The 23,364-nt window shown below is 37.7% G+C and overlaps 1 protein-coding gene across 1 annotated transcript in view; it reads right to left on the reverse strand.

Moving 5' to 3' along the window:
- LOC124282517 (semaphorin-2A-like) overlaps window positions 1-19,474 on the reverse strand; it is a 50,684-nt gene extending 31,210 nt beyond the window's left edge. Inside the window, exons 1-2 of the mRNA XM_046718530.1 lie at window positions 19,447-19,474; window positions 9,563-9,665 (exon numbers count right to left, since the gene is read on the reverse strand). Of these exons, the coding sequence (XP_046574486.1) occupies window positions 9,563-9,665; window positions 19,447-19,474 (131 nt within the window). The remainder of the gene's footprint in view (window positions 1-9,562; window positions 9,666-19,446) is intronic.
- Window positions 19,475-23,364: the final 3,890 nt, after the last annotated feature.

The following is a 23,364-nucleotide window of genomic DNA, read 5'->3' on the forward strand; positions in this document are numbered from 1 at the left end:
TATCTAATAATGCAGGGTTTATCCATGGACCCCAAGACCCGCGTTATGGAGAGGGATGACTGTAGATCCCATTGTATCAGGCTGATGTTGAAGAAATTCAAAAGTAACACAAGAAATGGTTTGTGATAATATAACCAACTAAAGATTAACAAAATGATTTGATGATTTTGAATCAAAGAAACATGACAACGGCGTTTTAATAACCATTCAAAGTGCACCTGCCTATTGCTCCCAAAATGTTGGCACTTGGTCAGCGTGGAAATACATTTTTGTTTCTAATGGAGAAATGGTTTGATTATGCAATTACGTTTTCAGAGCATCTATATCATGTGTGTAGAGTATACACACGGTGTATTAAAAACAGATGCATTTTGGTGTGAATGAGGGATCATTACCCTCTTCTGTTACCAAACTACAAGATGTTTCCCAGAGACAAGGCATTACAGTGCTCAGACTTCGGTGCTGGCAGTTTTTGCTACCTGATATTAAATGGCACACTATCCATTCTGAATTCCATCGTGGTTTGAACACCATATCACAATATGTTCTGTGGAGATAGGAACTAGTATGAGTCTCACATACTTTTTTTAATATTGAACTTTTATTGCAATCCATTCTTGCAGAATTTTCCTTGCTAACTTACTCCAACCCTTCAAGATGGCGTACCAAGATTGGATGCAATTCTCATATTAAAACCTACATTTTCATATTTCTTGGTCCTTACGTTTACAAATGCAACAGTTTTCAAAGAATAATCTTTTGAAACATCTGATGGATTATTGAGACTAGTCTTATGTGTCTCTGGCAAAAACAACGTCTTGGCGACAGATATCTCCTTTCAGTCATCGTAGGCGTCCTTTCTGACAGCAACGTTGTGGAACATGTATTCCTATGTTGGCATATCTTTGAAAGCAGCTTCTTCGCCTTAACACTTGTAAATGTGGTTTGGTTCCCACGACCAAACCTTTTGGTTGGTCCTTCTGGACAGCGAGTAGCTCTCATTGGCTGACATCCGTAGCTGGTATCATTAGAAATTATTATTGGATATGATCTTTTTATCATGGGCGACTAGCGAACCATTTTTACTTCATCCATTATGCAGTTTCACAGCACCTTCTTTCAACGATGCCATCATAAGAAAACATGAGACTACATTTTAAACACATCAAAAGGCAGGACTGAAGTATTCATTTTTTTCTGTAGACAGCGTGTCTCCATTTCAACTTTGCATAATTTTCTTCATGGATGCAATGGCACAAAGTATGATAGTAAATCATCTATGACATGACATAATCCTTGTTACTGCTTCTGTAATTGCCTGCGTTTGATCACTGACAAGAACACAAATAAACAAGTGTACCAGACATGGAAAGTGTGAGGGAAGCCTTAAGGTCTAGCTTCAAAGATGAGTTTGTTTGAAAGTAATAAATTGGGCCTCTTGAAAATATGGACTGACTACATTCATGTAATCATGCAAACATAGATATTCCATTTATAAACCAGTGTATTTAAGTAGTCATTTGGAGACATAATTTATAAATTCTTTCAAACGTATTCCAATCTTCTCTCAGCAAAAAATAACATCTTTCATGTGTGAAGATGTGATCGTCTGTTTGATGATTTCAGCATGTTAGGAAGTACAGTCATTGTGTCTTGTGAGAGGTAATATCACTTCATTATCCTTCTACGGACTTAGTTTTCTTACACATTACATTTGACTGAAAGATGTCGCTAGTAGTTTCACTGATAGATTTGGCTATATATTTCTGTGATAGATCCAACTATGTCAGTGCCAAGTTTACACACAAGCACTCTCTTTCCTTTCTAACATATACATTCAATTGAACTTTGTTCTTAACAGATGAACTGTAACAAAAACTAATAAACTAAAAGCCTGCTAAATGTTACAAAGGACAACAAAATATTAATAAAATGGGCTCAAATTCAATATTTTTTTTTACAATTACTGATGTGCTTATTGTTTAAGCACAATATTCCAGCTATAAGCTGGCAGACTGTAAACAATTTTGTCCGTATTACACATACAAGTGGACAAGATATGATGAACAATGGCTGATGCTAATGTGCAAGATGACTCATGAACTAAGGCAACAAGTCATCACACTTCACCACCAGATTTATTATAACTTCATACTACATGGGCTACACAGACGATATTCTAACCCACTGTCTCCAGTTCATATGTAAGGGATCAAAACAGTAATCTAAACATCAAAACAAGAGGAATATACTTCCAAAACGTCAACTCTATGTGGGTCATCCACAAGCGATAAGTGACAAGTGATAAGTGACACTATTCATCAATAATTGTCTCCCTTTAATTGACAGATTACCACGGTATGAATGTCATGAATGACATTCTAATGTCACCAATTTGCCATGATGAGACATATATCCCATAAACACAGGCATAACTCCAGCAAGAAATGGCCAGGCCTAAACACTACACATAACATTGGTTGTCCTTGATCTTGACAGTTCAGGAAGATCTGTGTCTCTCTTTCAAAATGGCTGTTGATTAATTCTTTTATGTTCTAATTTCTTCCTCAGAAAGTACCATAAAAGTTATTAGTCTTTCACAAAAGTTTATTAAGATCACAGGTATTTGAGCAAAACAAACCTCTAGTGATGTGCATTAATGATAAGAGTTTAAAAAGTACAAAATACTCCATGCTGATAATCGTGTGATCTTGTAGCATATAATTATATAACCTGGGACAAGGACATCAGAGCAATGTTGCTGATATCAGAAAACATAGATCAATTATTCATGCAAAGATATTGCATGAACAAGTTCTGTTTGAAATAACAACATACATTAATCATTTAATATAAGTTCATAAGACCTTAGCCTTTTATCAACACTTGAAACAAGATAAAAAATGAACTATTAAAATGATCATATATATATAAACCTTAAACAAGAAAAGAGCAAAAAATAATAGTTAGAAGTACTGTGCTAATTTCAAATACACACATATTTACGCTAACAAGGTTTGATGGAGAAAAACATGTTTAGAATAACATTTCCTTACATACATTTATATTCCTCTTGAATTTGGATTATTTTACTTCTCATTTTTGTTGTTGTATACTTTCATAAATATCTATAGATCTACAATAAATTGATAAGTTACTTCATATTGTTACAAATAATCATCTTTCCAAATAAATACACAGAAGTCTTTGAGTGAGTGAGTTAATATTTAACGTCGCGTCGGCAATATTTCAGCCATATAGTGACGAAGAAGTCTTTGAGAGCAGCGATGATGGATTAACTGTTTTCTTATGCAGTATCATGAGTCACCCCTTGCATGTTACACGATTCTCGGATCATCAAATCCTTGTCATATCTGAGGCTATCACGTAAAGTCTCATATTATCAACTCCTCACCAGTTTAGGAGATATGTCACATGAACTTGTATCATCATCAAATCCCTCATAGTCTCTTTAATCCAGTGTAATCTTCCACTGACAAAAACTCCTTTTTTCAAATTAGTTTAGTGTTTAATTTGGGTAGTATTACAAATCCCATGAATTTCCTTGCAGACAAGGTTTTTAACAAGTGTCACACTATCAGTGTTTGTGATCCCACTAGGGTAATATGTATCATTCCACTGGGGTTAGCCTTTGTAAAGATCTTAGGATCATATTACTATCGTGAAAGGATTGTCAGTTCTGCGAGCACAAACATGATTTAACATCTTGTCGACAGTGATTTACACCATCAACAATGTTGGAGGACTTGAGTGGTATCAAGAATATGAATCTAAATATTTCACTACAGAAACTTGAAATAACAACATGACTTATCCTTTCTTTGTAAGAATTGTTTAAATTATTCAAATGTGTACATACGCTAGATTTTCTATACTGGAAAGAAATATGCTAGAAGAAAATAAAGACAGTAATATACTAATTGAACTATGGTTACTTTGTTTGAAGATTAAGTGAACTAAACACTGCTTGGCCAAACAAAACCTTCTTACTTAACATTATATATATTAATGGAAAACATGTGTTGCCAGGATGATTCAAACCTTGATGCTTGGGAACTGTTTACCTTTAACAATTAGACAGTAATTGTCAAGGGCATTTACGGTACCTGTACATGATGTGAACAGAAGAAAAGAACAAGGAATACATGAGTGAGTGAGTGAGTGAGTGAATGAGTTGGGCATAACGCTGTTTTGCTCAGTATTCCAGATCTTTCACAGCATGTCATCTTAATGTAACCAGAATCACATCAATTTGATCTGAGACTGTCTATTAAAGGTTTCAGAATCTGAAAGATATTCAATGAATTCATATTCCTAGAAACCAGCGACCAATTCCTCTGCCAATGAGTTATTAAAGCAATCACATCATGTCAGCTTCTTCCATACAACATGGTATCATGGCAAGCTGTGAATTATTTAGTAAATACTTCAAACATCATCACAGATATCTCAAATCCTTTTCACACGTTAATGTCAAGATTCTTTGACACACTGAGAGCTCACGGCTCCCAGACTAGTAGCAAAATTATCCAAATATCTGCAACGTTTCCTTCCTGAAATTGTGTATAAAGCATGTGAACAAACACCGAACCATCACCAATCGCTTGATACTGATTACTTCTACAGCTTGAGTATTTGTTAAACAGACATCATGGGCGAAGTTCTTTGAAATTCCTCTCCTCTCTGCATGGTGGCCACATTACCTTCAACTGATCTAGCACAACAGGCAAAGATTAGCTTGCTCTGGGCACAAAAAGTCAGGTTTGGTTCTGTCCAATTACCACTGCTTGTGAGGTGGTCTAACCACACTGTGTATGCAGGTGCAGCTCAGGCACACTCTAATAAAAACATAGTACAAAAAGTGATAGGTTTCAAATAAACTTGTGGCCAAGACATCACTTTTCACCCTAAGGTGGACTTTTTTTGTGTAAAATTCTTGAAAGTAATCTGACATATAAACTGAAACTAATTGGTACATTTAAGAGATAAGATTCACATTAGGAAATTGACTGTCAGGATAATCTGGGAAAAGTCTGTATGTTGTTCAATTCAGCTGTTGGGCGGTTCAGTGTTTTGGCATTGTCTTTCATGTTTGAAAACACGTTACGTTTCCTTAAAAACTCTTTCAAGTGTATTGAACTACAAAGTAGTGCCATGTGCAAGGCTTGCATGGGACTAATTAAATAGTGGCCTCCCGTTATCACTAACTGTAAGGACATGAGAGAACTTCCTAACATCCCACATGAGATTAACCAAGTGTGGGATGAGAAATAGGTTGGGGATCTCCAGTCGAATGGAACTGGTCAACAAGAATGAATGTGACACAGTTTATCCCTGTGGGAATTGAACCCAGAATTCATGTATCAAAAGCAAACACATTAATCACTGAGCTACCTAACATCTCCTGAGATTTAGTGAGTGAGAGATGGGTTCTTGTAGTAGTTGGTAATGGCACAGCTAGACTAACAACTAGTCTCTGAAATGAACATATTTTACTGAAAAAAGTTCATAGTAAAAAAAAAAAATACATAATGAAAAGGAGACCCGAGACTTCTTCATTTTCTGAAGCTGAGGAAATCTAGACTTGCCACATTTTCTAGACTTGCGTGGGCTTTCTTGGATATATTTGCTTCAGGGTCTGTACGACAGACTATGGCACCACCACAACTGTGGGCTGCTGTTTGAAACAACATACCCATCCACAATGTCCTCATCCTGCTTATACATGCTATTACATCTCAAAATGAAGGCATGGTTGCAAACAGGTGCAAGAAATTTATCTTGATAGAGCAGAACTATATTCCACTGGATATAACAGGAAGTGCTGTAATGTGTTCAAAATGTACTGTGTAAAATATGCACTTGAAATTATCATGCTTCCACCATTTTGGGTTTAGGTTTCAGGGAAAAAGTACATCAGTTTGCTTACAAGTCTACGGCCAATGCGAATAGAAAATTTACTAATGATTTTAATTGAATTTCCCATTTTGCATTTTGATATATACAGTGATCAGCTTTTTTCTGTTTGACTATTTTTATAAATGTAACTGGAGAGTAGCAATCATATATGCAAATATTATGGAAAATATACACATTATGCACAATAAACCATGGTTGAATCAATCAAATCTAGAACTGGATTTTGTTAGGAAGACTACACTGCACACTGTCTGAATCAAGGTTAACATAGGTCCAAATGATGGCTGCAAGAGGTGAGAGGGATCATTTGGTAACTTCCTAACCTGAGAGTGTGGATTGTTGTTCATGACATCAACCACTGGATTGCCTTGCCGATTCTTATACAGCCTGCTTTCATACAGCTGGAATATAGCTGATTGCTGAACCAAACAACAAACACACTAACGTTACTCTCAAAGATCTATAAATTTCCCAGTTTCCAGGAACACGTTACACGACTCTGATATATTAACCCTAGGATGACCAGCCATGACCCCAGAGCATGCATCGGTCAGATGATGCTACAAAGGGCAGCACTCCTGTTATATAACACTACATCTGGAACAGCAACCTGGCTTTCTTTAAGCCATCATTTACAAAACACTAGAATTTCACGTCCATTCTGAAAAATTCCCTAAGTTTTCATCGGCAGCCGAACCTTGGCATCTGGTTCCATCATTATTGTAATATGTCTGTCGCCATTGTAAAGAGATCAGTCTTGCTTGTCTAACCCAGCAGACTGGCCTCTGAGGTTGCTGTAGCATGCTATCAGATATGTTGATGACATCCAGCCCTATCAGGTCACAGATGAAGTGCTCCTTCATCCTCTGAACCGCTGAAGGTGAGCGGAATGTTCAGCGGAACACCGCCACTCAACAAGCCATTGATGAAAGATGAAGACGTTGATCCCTGCTCGAAAATGAGTTCTACACTCCATTTCAAAATTCTGAATTTTTTTCATGCTTCTGAGACACATTCTCCATTATCAATACAACTGTATTGACAGGAGATATGACAACAAGTCCATATTTTAAAAATAAATCGGTTTTGTGAGAAAGTGATTTGGATAAATATGGCAATAGCCTTCACACTGCCTTCTCCAACCTGTCAGTGGTCGACAGAATTGTACCTGTAACAAGTGATACTGTGCAGTAGATGTGACAGAATACTGATAAACTAGTGTTTAAAACTTACACATCATGGAACGTTTGATGCTCAGATTGGTTGCATATATATTATGCTCCAAATCCACAGCTTAAAGCTTCCAGTATCATGGTTCCCTTGTGTGTGCTTGACCTTCATTCTCTTCTCCCTGAGAAGTATGCAACCTAAGCTGCCTGTGAAGCTCTGTAATGTTGACAGTCATATTGCCATCTCGTATTATCAGGTGCCTATTCATTGTTGAGTGAACACAGGCATACTTTTACAAAAGTTGCTTGCTCAAGGAGACACCATATGCGGTAAATGTGTTTTAGAGTGAGGTCAAACAGCAGCTCTAGACACTCTCCAGGAGCCAAGCTGACTCACCGAACACCCATTCAACATCGCTCCAGGATAAATGAGAGAGAGAGAGAGAGAAAGAAAGAAAGAAAGAAAAAGAGAGAGAGAGAGAGAGAGAGAGAGAGAGAGAGAGAGAGAGAGAGAGAGAGAGAGAGAGAGAGAGAGAGAGAGATAGAGATAGAGAGAGAGAGAGAGAGAGAGAGAGAGAGAGATATTACACAATGTCTGTTTTATGTTGGAAAATATCCAGGCCTGTGAATTGCTCTATTGTTGGGGACAATGATAGGTTCCTTTCATCTTTAAACATCAGATATTGATTATGTTGGTTACCTCCTGAGGATTACTATATTTTTCAACAAGTTTGCATGAGAAGAAAAACCAGTAAAAAGTGACTTGAATGGCAAATTTCACATATGGTTTCTAAAATGATTTTGATGGGTTGACACTAGTTTGAAAAAGAATATTATACATTTGTAAGGATTTAAAACAATTTTTTGAAATTATCACATCAAATGAAGAAATAAAACAAGTTTGAATCATGAATATTTATATGAGAAAACTTTCAAATGCAGATTTATGGAACTAAAAATCCTGATATGTCTGAAATTCAACATTTGTAAAAAAAAGGTAGATTTGATATTGAATAAGTCGTGGAATAAGGAGAAATGTATGTGACGGTGAAGAGAGCTCTGAAGTGAATTGACTTTGATGAATGTAAAATTGAAGCATTTGGAACTGTTTGAATACTGTAGTATCAGGGATGTTGGAATATAGACAAAGTCATTCTTACTATTGCAAACAAATATGACAGAAAAAAGCATTTGATTTATATTGATATATTTTCTGCAACTAGACTTGTCCTTGTAATGACATCTTACCTTGTTATGATTGGTAATGGACTGCATTGTGGCTACTTATAGAGCTCTGTGTTTGTTGTGTAACACAGTAATGAGCAATTTTCTAGGTATATGAAGGCAGGGTGTATATTATAATATCTGGACCAGACAATCCAGTGAGTGATATTGGGAAAAAGATTCCCGAAACATTATCAACCCGAGGCCAACCATCCAATCCATCTGGTCGCCTCTTACAACCAGTATAGGCATAGGAGACCAATTCTCACCTGGAAGTCCCATACAGGGACTTAGAGTAACTATTATTGTTTTTATCAATAGGAACATTCCTGGTACTTGTGCATTTTACAACAGTTCCTTGAAAACTAAAACTCAGTAATGACTGCAACTGATGTTAAATATTGTCTGAAAAACATGCTCAAACTGAGAGTATTTACACCATAGTCTGTAATTTCACAGATGCATCATTGAAGCATCTCAATAAACAAATTAAACCACACCAACCAGTGGCTGATAGTGTGAGCACGTAAAAGCTACAAGGATCTACAGAGAGCTGGTCATCCCTAAATTATCCAATCACTCATCCAGTCGCGACAACAACCTAAGGCGCGTCTTAGATAGCTGTTACAACCAGTGTGGGGGTGTGGGGATTATTCTGCCACTAAACCCACACAGACCGTTGACAAAACAAAGATATTGAATCTTATTTCCATGTTTGCAGCTCTTGTGCTGTATATTTTCAATGTGTAGATCAATATATTTGTCTCTCAGACAGTGCTGCTATTACAGATGTTGCGCAAAGTACACGTTACCACTAGGGAGAGCTTTGGATATCGATTGAGGTCAAACTGGGCATACACTGATAAAAATACTGCCTTTATCTCAAGATACACAATATATCTATACATTCCTGTTCATTAGGCACATATACCCATTGCAGTCCACCAGACTTTCCAGTGCACTTGCATAAAAGCTTGATGATATATCACTAACATTTTCTATCACTCCAATATAGTTATTGCCAAAGCACATTGTTCACTGATCCATGAAGTAAAAGCTGATTCCATTTGTTTGGTGTTTATGAAAGTGGAGTGAGTAATCGCATCAGTCCGAGATAAAGCTTCTTCAGCATAATTAGCTTTCATGAAAATAGTATTTGAGTCATACGGCACCAAGATAAACTTGTCGAATATATGAACAGTTTTCATGAAAACAGTGTTTGTACTCACATGGCTCCAACAAGCAAGCTCTGGGACAAAGTATCCACCATGATGTATCGATAGTATCTTGGATCCGTGCTTTTCCCATCATGAAAAGAGCTGACATCCAGATCTGAAAACACAAGACATATTCCCATAAAATAACAAAATAACAGCCTCAAAAACAATCTGTTGGAAAGAGATTCAGGTCCTCAGATGATTTCAAGGATAAAAGTCTCTTTGTGAATGAGAACAAAGCAGTTTTCAATACATTAAAATAAGGGGAACAAACAAAGACTCTGAAATGAAACAACAAAAAAGTTGATGCAATATCCCATATTCTTGGAAATGCTCATTGTCAGGGCCCTAAAACCAAAGAAACTTGGGGACCCTTTGTTCCGCCCAGGACAGACACAAATATGGACTCTCATATTCACTTGCATTCACACGCATGTATTTTAAGAACACAATAATTTACACCTACTAATTTTACTAATTGGATCCATTTTGCCTTCATTTGCTCTTAAAGATCACGTGACCACTGAGTCCTCATTTGATAAACAACATTGTGGTCATTGAATAGCGATTTGATAAACGTCATTGGGGTCATTGAATAGCGATTTGATAAACAACATTGTGGTCACTGAATACCAATTTGATAAAACGCCATTGATTTGATTTGATAAACAACATTGTGGTCATTGAATAGCGATTTGATAAACAACATTGTGGTCACTGAATACCAATTTGATAAACGTCATTGGGGTCACTGAATACCAATTTGATAAACAACATTGTGGTCATTGAATACCGATTTGATAAACGTCATTGGGGTCACTGAATACCAATTTGATAAACAACATTGTGGTCACTGAATACCAATTTGATAAACGTCATTGGGGTCACTGAATACCAATTTGATAAACAACCATTGTGGTCACTGAATACCGATTTGATAAACGTCATTGGGGTCACTGAATACCAATTTGATAAACACCATTGTGGTCACTGAATACCAATTTGATAAACACCATTGTGGACACTGAATACCAATTTGATAAACAACATTGTGGTCACTGAATACCAATGTGATAAACAACATTGTGGTCACTGAAAGCTTATTATGGTTACCTATTCTTATCGAAATGTCTTCAGCAGCTGCCAACACAGACACCATGCTATATATTACAAACTTCATCAGGAGATTACACAAGTCTGAATGTGATTTCTCCATACAAGAAATGTTTGCAAGAGATCAAACAATTAAGCTCACAGATTCTGTACACTGTAGGCTGTGACGTTCCAAGTTTTCACTTAAATCATCTTCTAGAACAGACTTTTTGCACGCAGCCAACAGAAAAAGAAGTTATCCAATATTTAATGTTTTCCAACACTATCGGTATTCATTGAAATCCGTTCCTTTACAAAACTGCCCACAAACCGCACACATGTTTTCATCAAGAGACAAATACTTCTACCCAAATTGGTAACAATGAAAAATACATAAAAAGTTATGGTCCAAGTTAATCATATTTTGCTCATCTCAAAATGGCTTGATTCGTGTCAGTCAACAAAAGGCTCTCCTGAGAAATAGGTCTGTAACAAAGTTAGAGCATGTCTTCCCATTGGCGACTTCACTGTGGGATCACCACCATGACCCTAATCAGAGAAGACCCAGCTAGTATCAAGCCGTAAATTGAATTATACATTGTGTAACTAGATGATGTTCGCAGATCGTCCAAACTCCAACCAGACATGACTAGTCCCATAGTTCAAGTTGTTGTTCAATATTGCAGTGTTTCTGTATGGAGTGAGTGAGTGGGTTTGATGCCACTTTGAATGGTGTGTCCACTTTTGTTAGCTTGTGGATTAGGACTAGGATTGGGAGAAGTAGATGCTGCCAAAGAAAGAAATATTTATGCATGATAAGGAGGAAATATGTAAGCCAGAGTGAGTGAGTGAGTGAGTGAGCGAGCAAGTGAACATGGACACCAAAGGTGATTTAGATTTAGAAGCAATAACATAATTTAAGATGTACAGGAAAATGAAATCACCTTCCACCTGTAAATCTTTATGACTCACAATTCCACGACACTGAGATGAGTATGAGATAAAGTTCTCTGACAATCAAGCTGTCAGAGAAAATTTGATTATGTCATTTCATCTGTTAACAGAAAAATCGTAGCTCATCTCTATGGGGTAGGAATGACAAATTTAATTTAAAGATGGCCGCCTTGACAATCAGAGCACAGACTTGTGGGATATGGCATATGATGGCAAATGTCAGTAAGCAAAGGACAGAGCTCAGAACCCATCATGGGAGACAAAATCCCAATCAGAAACGTCAGTGAATCCTGATGAGTTTAAAGCAGAGAAAATACTACATCCAAATGCACACTTGTTGCACTAACTCTTTAATATCCGTCTGAAGAAGATGGATCATTCCTGGCAATGGAGAGTGGTTAATGGTTTTATGTGTGAGCAATTCTCTGGAGATGTTCTCTTTATCATGAATTCACACTCTCCTAAGCTCGTAAGCAGTGCTGGATATGACTTGGTGCAAGGACCAAAGAACAAGCCCACATCTTACTCGTAAATCATACACCGAGAAAAGGAATTGGATGAAAAATGAGCTTTATTCTCCGGAGTGTAAAGTTATATGAAAACTTGATGTCATAAAAAGTCATTTAGGCTTTGAGCCAAAGATATGAAAATTCAATATTTCTCAAGGTTCAAGGATTATTCACAGCTGATATCTGATCACATAAATTCAGTGCATGTGAAGAGTGAATGAGTGAATTTAGTTTTACGTCCATTTTGGAAATATTCAAGCAATTTCACAGCAGGGGACATGGGCATCACACACTGTACCCATTTTGGGAATCAAACCCGGGGGAATGCTTTTACCACTAGGCTACCCCACAGCTCTTGCATGTGAAGAAAGCTGAATGTATACTATCATAAATTGTCCGCAGAAGTACAATTGTGCACTGTTGTGAACAAAACTGAATTGAAATGACAATCCATTTTTTTCAGAAAATTATGGTCCTTTCATGTATACATCAAAGAAAAAATAATATATGTCACGCTGTTGTTTCATGTGACAAGTGATGAGCACACCTGGGAAATGTCACATTGTTCCGTTATGTGTCATATCACACCCTTGTGTTATAAATGTCTCACCTTACGCCTCTCAGATTCCATATAGCATTAAATTACACAGGACACTGTCCTGACCCCAGATGACCTAAGACAGGAAAGTCATTAGGCTACAATCAGTTATTTATTAGGTTTTCATTCAAAATGAGCTATGAGTCGATATACAAATACAAAATCATTTATGACGTCTAGATACACTTCATGGATGTGATTCATGTGAACAATAATTTTTGGTTAGATTATGTAAAGGGCATTTTTTTTATATTTGAAGACAATTTTATTATCAGCATCTAACTTATCGATTGAAATGTTTTCTTATCTGATGTGAGTATTTAATCAAGTAAATACAGATGTCAGCACACGTAGCAATTTTCATTGTCTGAAGATATTTGGATAGTCATGAACAATGGCTGTGAAGTGTCTGCATTTAATTGAATCAAAACCAACGTAGATTATAGAAATAGAAAAGTCTAGCCAGCTGACTAGATTTAGAAAATAAACTTGTTAGAAGAGAGAAATGTGTTAAGTAATAAAGACGCCATAGAGCAGTTACAGCCTAATCCTGGGGGATAATAAAATAATGCGAAGCAGAGTGTTTGGTAGCGAGGTGGGCAGGTGTGAAGATCTAATTACTAATTTATAATGCCTTATGGTCATAGTATGTGTGTGTGGGTACAATGAACAGGAAATCGGCAGTTCCTGTGGCTACTGCCCTGACCATTTAAGTACACGACGCCATGATAAGGTGCAGCTCCGCACGTACATATGTACTGTAAGCGGCATATGCTTGGTTAGTTTATGCAGACACCGGCAGTACAACAGCTTGAAAGAATATGTGAGCTGAGAGCACACAAAATCATTGGCTGATTCACATATCTTAATAGAAGTGACAAAACCCTTTCCACATCCATAAGAAATCTCTGCTAAAAGCAGAGTCGATTGTACAGTTGTGACTACATCATGTGTATATATTTGTTTCAGCAGTATTACAGCTGTATGATGTTGATTATAAACAAATCGAGTCTGGATCAGACAATCCAATGATTGTCACCATGTGATTTGGTGACAGAGCACACATAATCATTGGCTGATCATACACACATTTTAAAGCCATCCTCACATTGTTGCCATCTAATAAACATTTTGTCATGAAGGTAGACAGACCTATTCCGTCATATAAAACTATATATCTTGTTGGATTAATTCTTACATGGGGTAGCCTAACGGTTAAAGCATTCGCTCATCATGCTGAAGACCCAGGTTCGATTCCCTACATGGGTGTGGCCCATTTCTGGTGTCCCCTGCCGTGATATTGCTGGAATATTGCTAAAAGCGGCGTTAAACCAAACTCACTCACTCACTAATCCTTCATGGTGACATATCAGCCCCAATTACCGAAACTGATGGGATAATGAACAGTGTCAAGAGGTCAGACAAGGTCACATAACATTAAAGGTTTTCTCTGGCCTTATTACATCAAAGTCACGCCCTGCGTTGTAAACATGTGTCTGTCTGCTAGCGCTAACAGCAGGAATTAAATTCGTGTGAAATGGGCAGGACTTGGTAGCCCATGACAAATGTGTGTGCCATGTAGCATTGGGTGACGACAATATATTGTGTTTCTGATGGATATCAACCTAGCTTCCTGTAAACTGCTGCAGAATTGAGCCCACTGGTGCGATCTAGTTCAATCACTTGAATACCCAAAATAGAAATGAAAAGAACAGAGCAGAAACTATAAACTCTCAGTACACGAGAGGGATGTGATAGAGTTAAGTTAGCCAATAACAATGAGCAGACGAACAGAATATATAAACCACTATCTCAATAAATGCAAAAACAATGTTTGCATGCAACAAACTTAATTGAGCAAAAAGAATGTGCTTAAAGGTTAGATACAGATTAACATTTGAAGTTTGAAAATTTAAAGTTTTGTAATTAAAGGACATTAAAGGAACATTTCCATTGTCTTATAAATTTTTTTGATTTCCTGGCATATTGGAATTATTACCATGTTACGTAACCCTCAATGTTTTATTTGCTGACAAAGTTTCAAATCTAAATGTTATTTAACCCATACATCAAATGTTTGTTGCTTAATACCATACCCACATATATTGAACCTATAGCAGCCCATAAATAATGACAGTGGACCAGACAATCAAGTAACTGACGATTTTAGCAATCATCCATGTCATTGCAGACTGATACATACAAGAAGCCATGGCCACTCAAGCAGCTGTCACCTCTTACAATCTGCAGAGGAAGCTGGGAACCTTTTCTAACCCCATAGTACACTGATAGTAATTAAATATCTACACATAACATCAACCTTCTTTGAGCATCGGCAACATGGATGATTTGGTAAAACAAAGACAAAACAGTTTAAAATTCTTCCACGTGGCTGTTGTAGTCTCTATCTTTTCTTGTCGGAGTGTTTATGTTTTCTCTGATTTGTGCAAGCCATAAAGTGACAAGACATCCCTTTCTAACTGTTTCCACTGAAAAACGCAGCCACACAAAGCTCTAAATCCATCTGAGACAACAAAGTATTATAATTCTCGGGCACAGTGCTAAGATACACATTCATTAGACAAACGGAAACCGTTAGGGATGTTTAAAAGTGAATTACTACATAAATCTCTCTGAACGCCTGTAGCAGACGTCACTGTTGCACCAAAATGACAAATGTTGATGAAATTTTCATTGGCTTCTTCAATAAAGTCTGTAATTGAGATAAGACCGAAATATGAAATGTTTGCTCGGTAAATAAAACCACCATTACAAAATACTGTAGCAATGAATACTTGACAAAGTCATTTTCTGATTGCAGAATTTATGTCAAAAGTCAATGGTATCCCAGTATGACATTTTTATCTGTCATAAATGTTGGAATGAAGTGAAGTTAAAAAATCAGAGCTCAGTGAGCACATGTTGCAGGGTTTTATGATTTGTGTTATCATAGTGGATCACTTTATTTATGGAATCAAAATAGATGGAGTGAGTGAACTTGGTTGAATGAGGCTTTCAGTCAAGTAACATCACATTGTGTCAGGTTGATGTGGGAGGGAGATGGTGGGTGGGAGATGGCGGGAGATGCTGGTCTCAGACATTTACAACTTTGGTGGAACCAACAAACATGGGAATATTTATATGTGGGGCTGATAAACCTAGAAACATAATTATATTGAACTGGGATTCAAACCCTGATCGTAGATGGCCGGGTGAATCTCACAGTGAATTGAATATGCCACCCATGAAAAACAAATAAATTATTCCACATTTGTAAATATTCCCCAGACATTTCCTAGTACTCCTTCACACTCTCTGAATAATGCAAATTACGATGAAGAAAAACAATGGTTTATAATCAGCTTCAAATGGACATTCTTCACACTGGTCACTGACCAGAGAGAATATTAGCCTTATTTTTCCTATAATTTTTTCAGATTTTGATATTTTTTTAAAGTAGAAAGGAAGTATGTGCACTAGAATGACCTTAAGTAAGAGTTAATGAGGCCAAGTGCACAGAACAATTCCTGCAATGCTGGAGGGTTGAGTCACATGGATGAAGTCGCCCATAAGCATGGCAAGTGTGAAATATGCTCTAAGCTAGCCATTTAGCCTTCAGATATGAAGAAAAGCATGAAACACAGTTTTAACAACTCATGTGCATTTCAAACAGCTGACCATGAAAGGCCTCCATTTGGAGATATTGAGAAACACCAATAATATTCTCATTGATGATGGCACTTGCTGAGACCCTGGGGCTCTGGAAATCCACTTTGTCTTTGAGGTTCTTATTGGTCCTGTACACTTTAGGGCAGGAAAAGGTCTGAGAAGGCATAAAATGGCGTGAGATGGAATTATGGTCAGGTTATATTGCACATTTGACACCTTCGCATGAAAACAACTAAACCTCACTTGGTAGTTATGAGTGGTCAAAAAGTCACCAGGATCAACTGAGCGTTATTTCATGAATAAGAATTTCCCTGATGTAATTAAAAAGTTTCAAAATCATGACCTTGAATGTTGTAATGCTTGCGAAAACACCAATTTGTTTCCCTTGTTGCGAATACAAAGAATTTGTTTTGGAAGATGTTACTGTATTCAAGTACTGTAAAGTGTTGACATATTTGGAAGTCATAATCGGACTGATAAAAGGTTTTCCACTTTACCTAGATCTTTTGGTATTACCAAAACATATGAAATATTTGATGTATGGGGTTTACCATTTGTTCTTTGATTCCACAGCCAGCAGGGATCTTGGCACTGGTGGTTGCCTGCTCTCTCCAAGAACCTTGTGGCAATGGCTAAGGAGATGCACATGTAGTCTATGTGGAGCTTTATACCCTATGTCAGCTAAATGAATAGTATTAGAAAATAATGGCTATTTTTCCCGTAGCGTGGCATTACTTAGAAAGTTTACAGCATTGCCCAATTCGGATAGCTATTTCTGGTTGAAGATGAATCAGTTAGCTACAGGTCCTACCCCTTGGTCATGGTAATTAGTTGTGTGGAGACTAGCATCACAGATTCCTGTGGATTTCTGAGGATTCCTGGAGAGTAAAAGTTGAACACTATTCATATTTGTTTTGTATGATATTATCATCAACCTGAAGTTCAACACATGTTAAGCATAAAATTAACATATGTTCAGAAACACAGATTTGTTCACGAAAAAGAATCCTTCCGTTGTCATGGCATCATGAAAATGTGAAGCTAATGAGTCCGCAAAGCAAAACTCAGAAACCATTTTTTTAACATTTCAGCAGAGGGAATATCCCAATGTAATTATAAAACCATGGTCAGCTACAAACTTTAACTGATCATTGTGATGTCTTCCAACAAAAATCTTCCAGAGCGTTTCTTCCAGCTCCATGTCCCGACTCAATGAAACTAGTTACGCAACACAAAAAACTAGTTCAAGGCACAAGTGAACTCCATGTGTGCCTGGCACCTCGAAGCGATCTTGAGATCCCCTTAAGGAAAACCTGTTTCCCCATTACTTGTAGCAGTGCAGGTGTCTAGCTGCCGGCTTCTGTAATCACTGGCTTTAACCAAATGTTGGCGTTTCAGCTCCCAGCAACTCACACTGGGTTAATTTCACAATTTCCTTAAAACCGTTGAAGGTATTCTTCAAAAAGTGTTCTAATTTTTCATATGTGTGTGTTTTATCTGAAATTTGAAACTTTTGTTTTGTTATCCCTTTTGCCATGATTATAATTGGCAGGATAATTCAATTAAAATGTCAAAGACATTCTTATGAAATTAATCTCATTTCTGACACGCCTAACTGCGCAAAAGCATGAGACTGAGAAAATTAATAAACACACATCTTTTTTTGTCAATCACGAATTTGTTTGATTAGTTTGATAAGTCGATCAATGTATCTGATTAGGACAAGTGGATGTAAATATTTAGCATTTCACATCTCGTATCTCACAGCTACCTTCTTGCTGGACCCCAATTTGTCAACTCCAAGGGGATAAGTCAGATAAAAGAGCAGTTCCTGATAACACATGCACAGTCTATGGTGAACATGATACATTGTGGAAACCTTAGTAATCAACAAAATGTTTTTCTTTCAGAAAATATTTATTTACTATTTGGATACATATTGTGAAAACACTGCCTGAAGGTTTCTTCATATTTGATAAAAATTATTTTTTAGTGTCCCTGAGTGCAAATCGTTACTGAGTCAACTTTTTCTTCAAATATTGTAAATTTGGTTATCTCTTAAAGAATGAAAACTATTTAAAAAAATATCTGCCAAGATTCCACACACTGCAGGGGACCTAATGATGGTGATGATGAGCTTGTGGAATAAGTAACATCATTGTGTGGGGATTGGCGGGGATGTCTGCGAATAATGTTTGTACAATGTTACGCTTTTCACCAGCTCAGCAGTGAAGAGTTATCTCCCCTAATGTTTGTACATGGTCTAAGCCACGTAATGCTACAAGCCGATAGTTAATGATCCTAACCTGAAACCTATTCTCAGATACATATGTCTGATATTGTGATATTGTAAATATATATGGTGAATTTAAGCAACATGATCCGACATTACTCTCAAAGGTGCAAAGTTGCTGAAGATGAACCAATAATGCAACTGATGATGGAAGAAGGTGGACACTTTCACGACCTACAGATAAAGATACCACCGTGCCTTCCAAGGGGAGGTTACAAGGCTGATTGACTGAGTACAGGCTGATACAGCTAGCTCTCAGTCTGAATATAGTCGCACTCCTACATGATATAGTCAGTATCTTTCACCAGAGATTCCTTTTCAACATGGCCGGGGGGTTTTGACACTTATTTATTAGCGTCAGTGTCAGGATATCATGAGCATGGTTTTGCCTAAACCCAAAGCAGATTTTGTGCGACTGTGACCATATAGGAATTGGAATAAGGCTAACCCACTGCCCTTGCCCTTGTACATGAGTGAGTGTGAGTGAGTGAGTGAGTGAGTGAGTGAGTGAGTGAGTGAGTGAGTGAGTGAGTGAGTGAGTGAGTGAGTGAGTGAGTGAGTGAGTGAGTGAGTGAGTGAATGCCATCACAAAACATTGTTCAGCTGTCACAAAACAGCATTAAGCAGTGACACGATTACCATAATCCAACTTGCTGAACACTCAATCTTCCAGGCATTGAGCAAACAATTCTCCTTTACAAACTCAGTGCTGATTAATGCTGAGCTTCAGCAGCATGTCAAGTGTATACCCATCAAAAACTTTCCCACGAGTGCTACCTACCTGTTTCAGGAACAATATCAGCTACCATTTTAGCTTCCTCTTAATGTTCAAGTCTTAGAGGAAGGAAATTTAATTATTTGCGCCATACAATCACGCTCAATTTCCTTCTAGTGGCTATGCTATTGCTCTCAATGCTCTGGCATTGTTCCTCTGACTATTCTACTTCAAAAATAAGTTTCAAGGATGCTTTCCACATACTGTAGATCGCCATATATAAGGCACACTTCTCATGCCAACATAAGAGGGTTTTGAGTGAGTGGGTTTAGTTTTATACCGCATTTAGCAATATTCCAGCTACATGGCAGCGGTCTGTACATAATTGAGTCTGGACCTGACAATCCAGTGATCAACAGCATGAGCATCGATCTATGCAATTGGGATATGATGACATGTGTCAACCAAGTCTGTGAGTCTGACCACCCGATCTTGTTAGTCACCTCTTATGACAAGCATGGGTTACTAAAGATCAATTCTGAGGGTTTTGAAGAGAAGTGGTTGAGTAGAGGTGGGGTTCACCATATGCATGGGGTAGAACATCTCACAGTTTTTTCCTGGCTGTACCACTTTCATGGACCGCCTCCGTGGTGTAGTGGTTAGAGCGTCCGCCCGAGAGAGCGGAAGGTCGCGGGTTCGATCCCCGACCGCGTCATACCAAAAGACGTTAAAATATGGTACCTGTTGGTCCCTGCCTGGCGCTCAGCATTAATGGGTACAACAAGGACTGGTCAGCTCAGAGTCAGTATAATGTGTCTGAGTGGGGTATTCATGTTTAACTGCGGCATGGTATCTCAGTGGGCTAGCACTATAAAACCAGCTTAAGTCTGGGCTAGTACAAGCAGCCGCATATACACATACACATGCATGCACGTCGTCATATGGGCGAAATATTCTCAAGCACGACGTAAAACAATTTCACCTCACCTCACCTCACCACTTTCATGCTCTACTGGGGATGTTGTTTGGCATCAAAATTTTGCATTTCCTTGAAAATAACTGTTCCAAGAACTATTTGGAATATGAACTCCCATTGTATACAAATTACTTTTTGGTATTAAACATTTTCTGCAAATAAAGATTAATTGAGCCTTGTTTCAATCATGATTGCCAGCCAGCTCTAAACAAAATTGAGAAAACAAAGCCAAATAGGTTGTATCATTCTTACAGGCTCAAAGATTTAAATCGGTGGAACAAGATGGAGGGGTCCTATTTCTGACAACATTACATTTGAGTTCATCTGTATTAGTCAGGAAAACCTGTACATCATGCAGGGTTTGTGTATACTGCCATATTCTCAGCTGTCATCCCAGATAAACTACATAGTGTCACTGAGAAAGAGGGGTGGTGAGGTAACCTAGTGGTTAAGCTGTTCGCTCATCACGCCGAAGATCTGGGTTCGATTCCCCACATTGGCACAATGTGTGAAGCCCATTTCTGGTGCTCCCACCGCGATATTGCTGGAATATTGCTAAAAGCAGTGTAAAATTAAAGCTACTACCATCACTGAGAAAGAAATATTAATTTGTATTTGACATTTTCTGTTGCCAGGTAACCTAAGTATTTGACTGACTGTCTGACTGAGTTTTGTTTTACGCCGCTTTCAGCAATATTCCAGCCACATCACGGCAGGGGACACCAGAAATGGGCTTCACACATTGTACCCATGTGGGGCCTAAGTATTTGATAATCTACATATCAACAAAATTGTTATCAACCCAAACCAGATCCAACGTCATCATTTCAAGTGAGGAAATAGAAGAATGGTCAACTGGATAGTGTGTTTGCTCACTCAGCACATGGACCTGGTTTCATTCCCAACACAGTAAGCACATAAACCCCATAAAGGCATCCTATGTATAGGTACAGGTCTGATGAGTACAGTGAAATATTAGCTAAGGCAAACAGACAATAATTCTGTCAGAATATTTGATGAGTCCAAAATGTTTAACTTGTTCCGTCAATGGGTGAGCAAATACACAATTACGTATACGATGCTCATACGGTTCATTGCTGTAACCCTCCTCCAGAGTCATAAAGCCAGGGCAGATGGTTCACAAACCTCATAATTGATTTAAAGAGGAAACTATCAGCCCAATTAAACTCCCAATCAGCCATATTTTCAAATTAAGCAATCACAACTGGTGCACTGGGTCACGGTGCAAGATGATGATCGGCATCGGGCAGGCACTTCCAGTCCAACATCATTTTTATATGGTTATACGTTCTTTCATTGGCAATAATTATTTCCTTCTGGCCAAAGCTATGGTTCAATTAGGAATGACTGAACGGAAGACATGAGCAGAGGCACGGATGCATGTACATGCAATGATATGGATTTATGTTTGGGATGATCTTGATAAAATAATGAGTAAAATGGCACGGGTAGTAGTACTTGGCATGTTTATCCCAATTAGCTTCAAGATGTTTTATCTGCAGTGTCCAGATAGGATATGTTGAGATATGACGCCTCAGAATCTCAAACATGAAGGGCACACCAGATCTCTGCAAACATTTTGATACCATTTTATTACAACATGAGTTGGAAATAGTCAATTTGAACTAAAACCTTAACGCAGCCAGATTTTATCAAATCTATTTTTTGCTCTTCTTATCTGAATATTCCATTATTCATTTCCATGTGTACATCATTAATGAAAATGTTTAAAAGTGTTCTGACAATGTTTGTTTAAAACTGAATAAAGATCGATGATTAAACAACCTTCTAACACACAGTGTCCGACCTAGTAAACATCCTCACCTATCCACAGTTGTGATCATGCAGTCCCATTTCCTCAAGCTGCAATGTTACGTAACTTGTCAAATACAAAACCATTCACTGGCTACACCAAATGTTATGCATTTTCAGCAACAGCAGTGTCTAAGCATCTGTGAAGCTACAGAAAGGACGACCTAACTTTGGGAACCATCAGAGACTGGCTCTCAAGCAGCTCATGGAAGGACCCATTTGGTGATGGCTTTGATTTCTTAAAATATAACCAATACAGGAACAAAACAATTTCTCAAAATTCACCAAAATCGAAGACATCTGTCAGCCTGATGTCCTGTGGGCTATAAAAAGTTGCACGGTTAGTTTTTTACAGAAAATCAGAGACTACAAAAGGATTGTGTCTCAAGCAAAAATCTGATGACTCCTGAGACATTAAATGGACTGTAAGATGGTTAACCTCTAAAACACCACAGGACATTTATTTGGTTAAATACATGATTGTTTAACCCCTATGTCTGTGTATATTTACATATATGTACAGGTGATGGCATATGTTTGGATGTTGTCAGTTTGATGTGGTTCTCAAACCATGGATATTTGATTGTGACTGATGGCTTCACGCCAGGAGGAAGATATACCTATCTTCAGTACAGTAATGAAAATGCCTGGCAAGGTCATCAAGGTCAGACATTATACAATGAAACATCTCTCTACTCCATCATAGTCCTTGGATAGCAACCCTCAGTAGGGGAAACCAACATTAATACATCGGTGTTATGAATTTCTTGTCTCATCACTGAAGACAGCCTGACACAAGAAAAGACGACTCTTGTCATAACATACTACAGAGTAATGAAAGGGTGATTTATCTACTTAAATATCTTCAAGTGCAAAGATAATACACACTTTGAAGGTCAAGGACAGAAGAAGTCATGGAGGAACATCAGATTCATGGAAATGCATGTTTTTTCCTCAGTCATAACATCCTGTGCTCTGTTTTCACAGAAACACACACAAGTGTGGTCTTACGCAATTAGCCCCTGTAGAATTGGTTAATGGCAGTAATTCATAATTTGGGATGTTTTACGTTTTCAGCGGAAATGCCACATGAGGTTTTTACAGTTGGCAGAGTCTTTTCTGACAATAAGCCAACAACATGCTACACATGAACCATATATTCATTTCTAGAGAGT

This window comes from Haliotis rubra, unplaced genomic scaffold (assembly GCF_003918875.1).
Source record: "Haliotis rubra isolate DU_JTF1 unplaced genomic scaffold, ASM391887v1 Scf3, whole genome shotgun sequence".
Lineage (NCBI taxonomy): Eukaryota > Metazoa > Mollusca > Gastropoda > Lepetellida > Haliotidae > Haliotis > Haliotis rubra.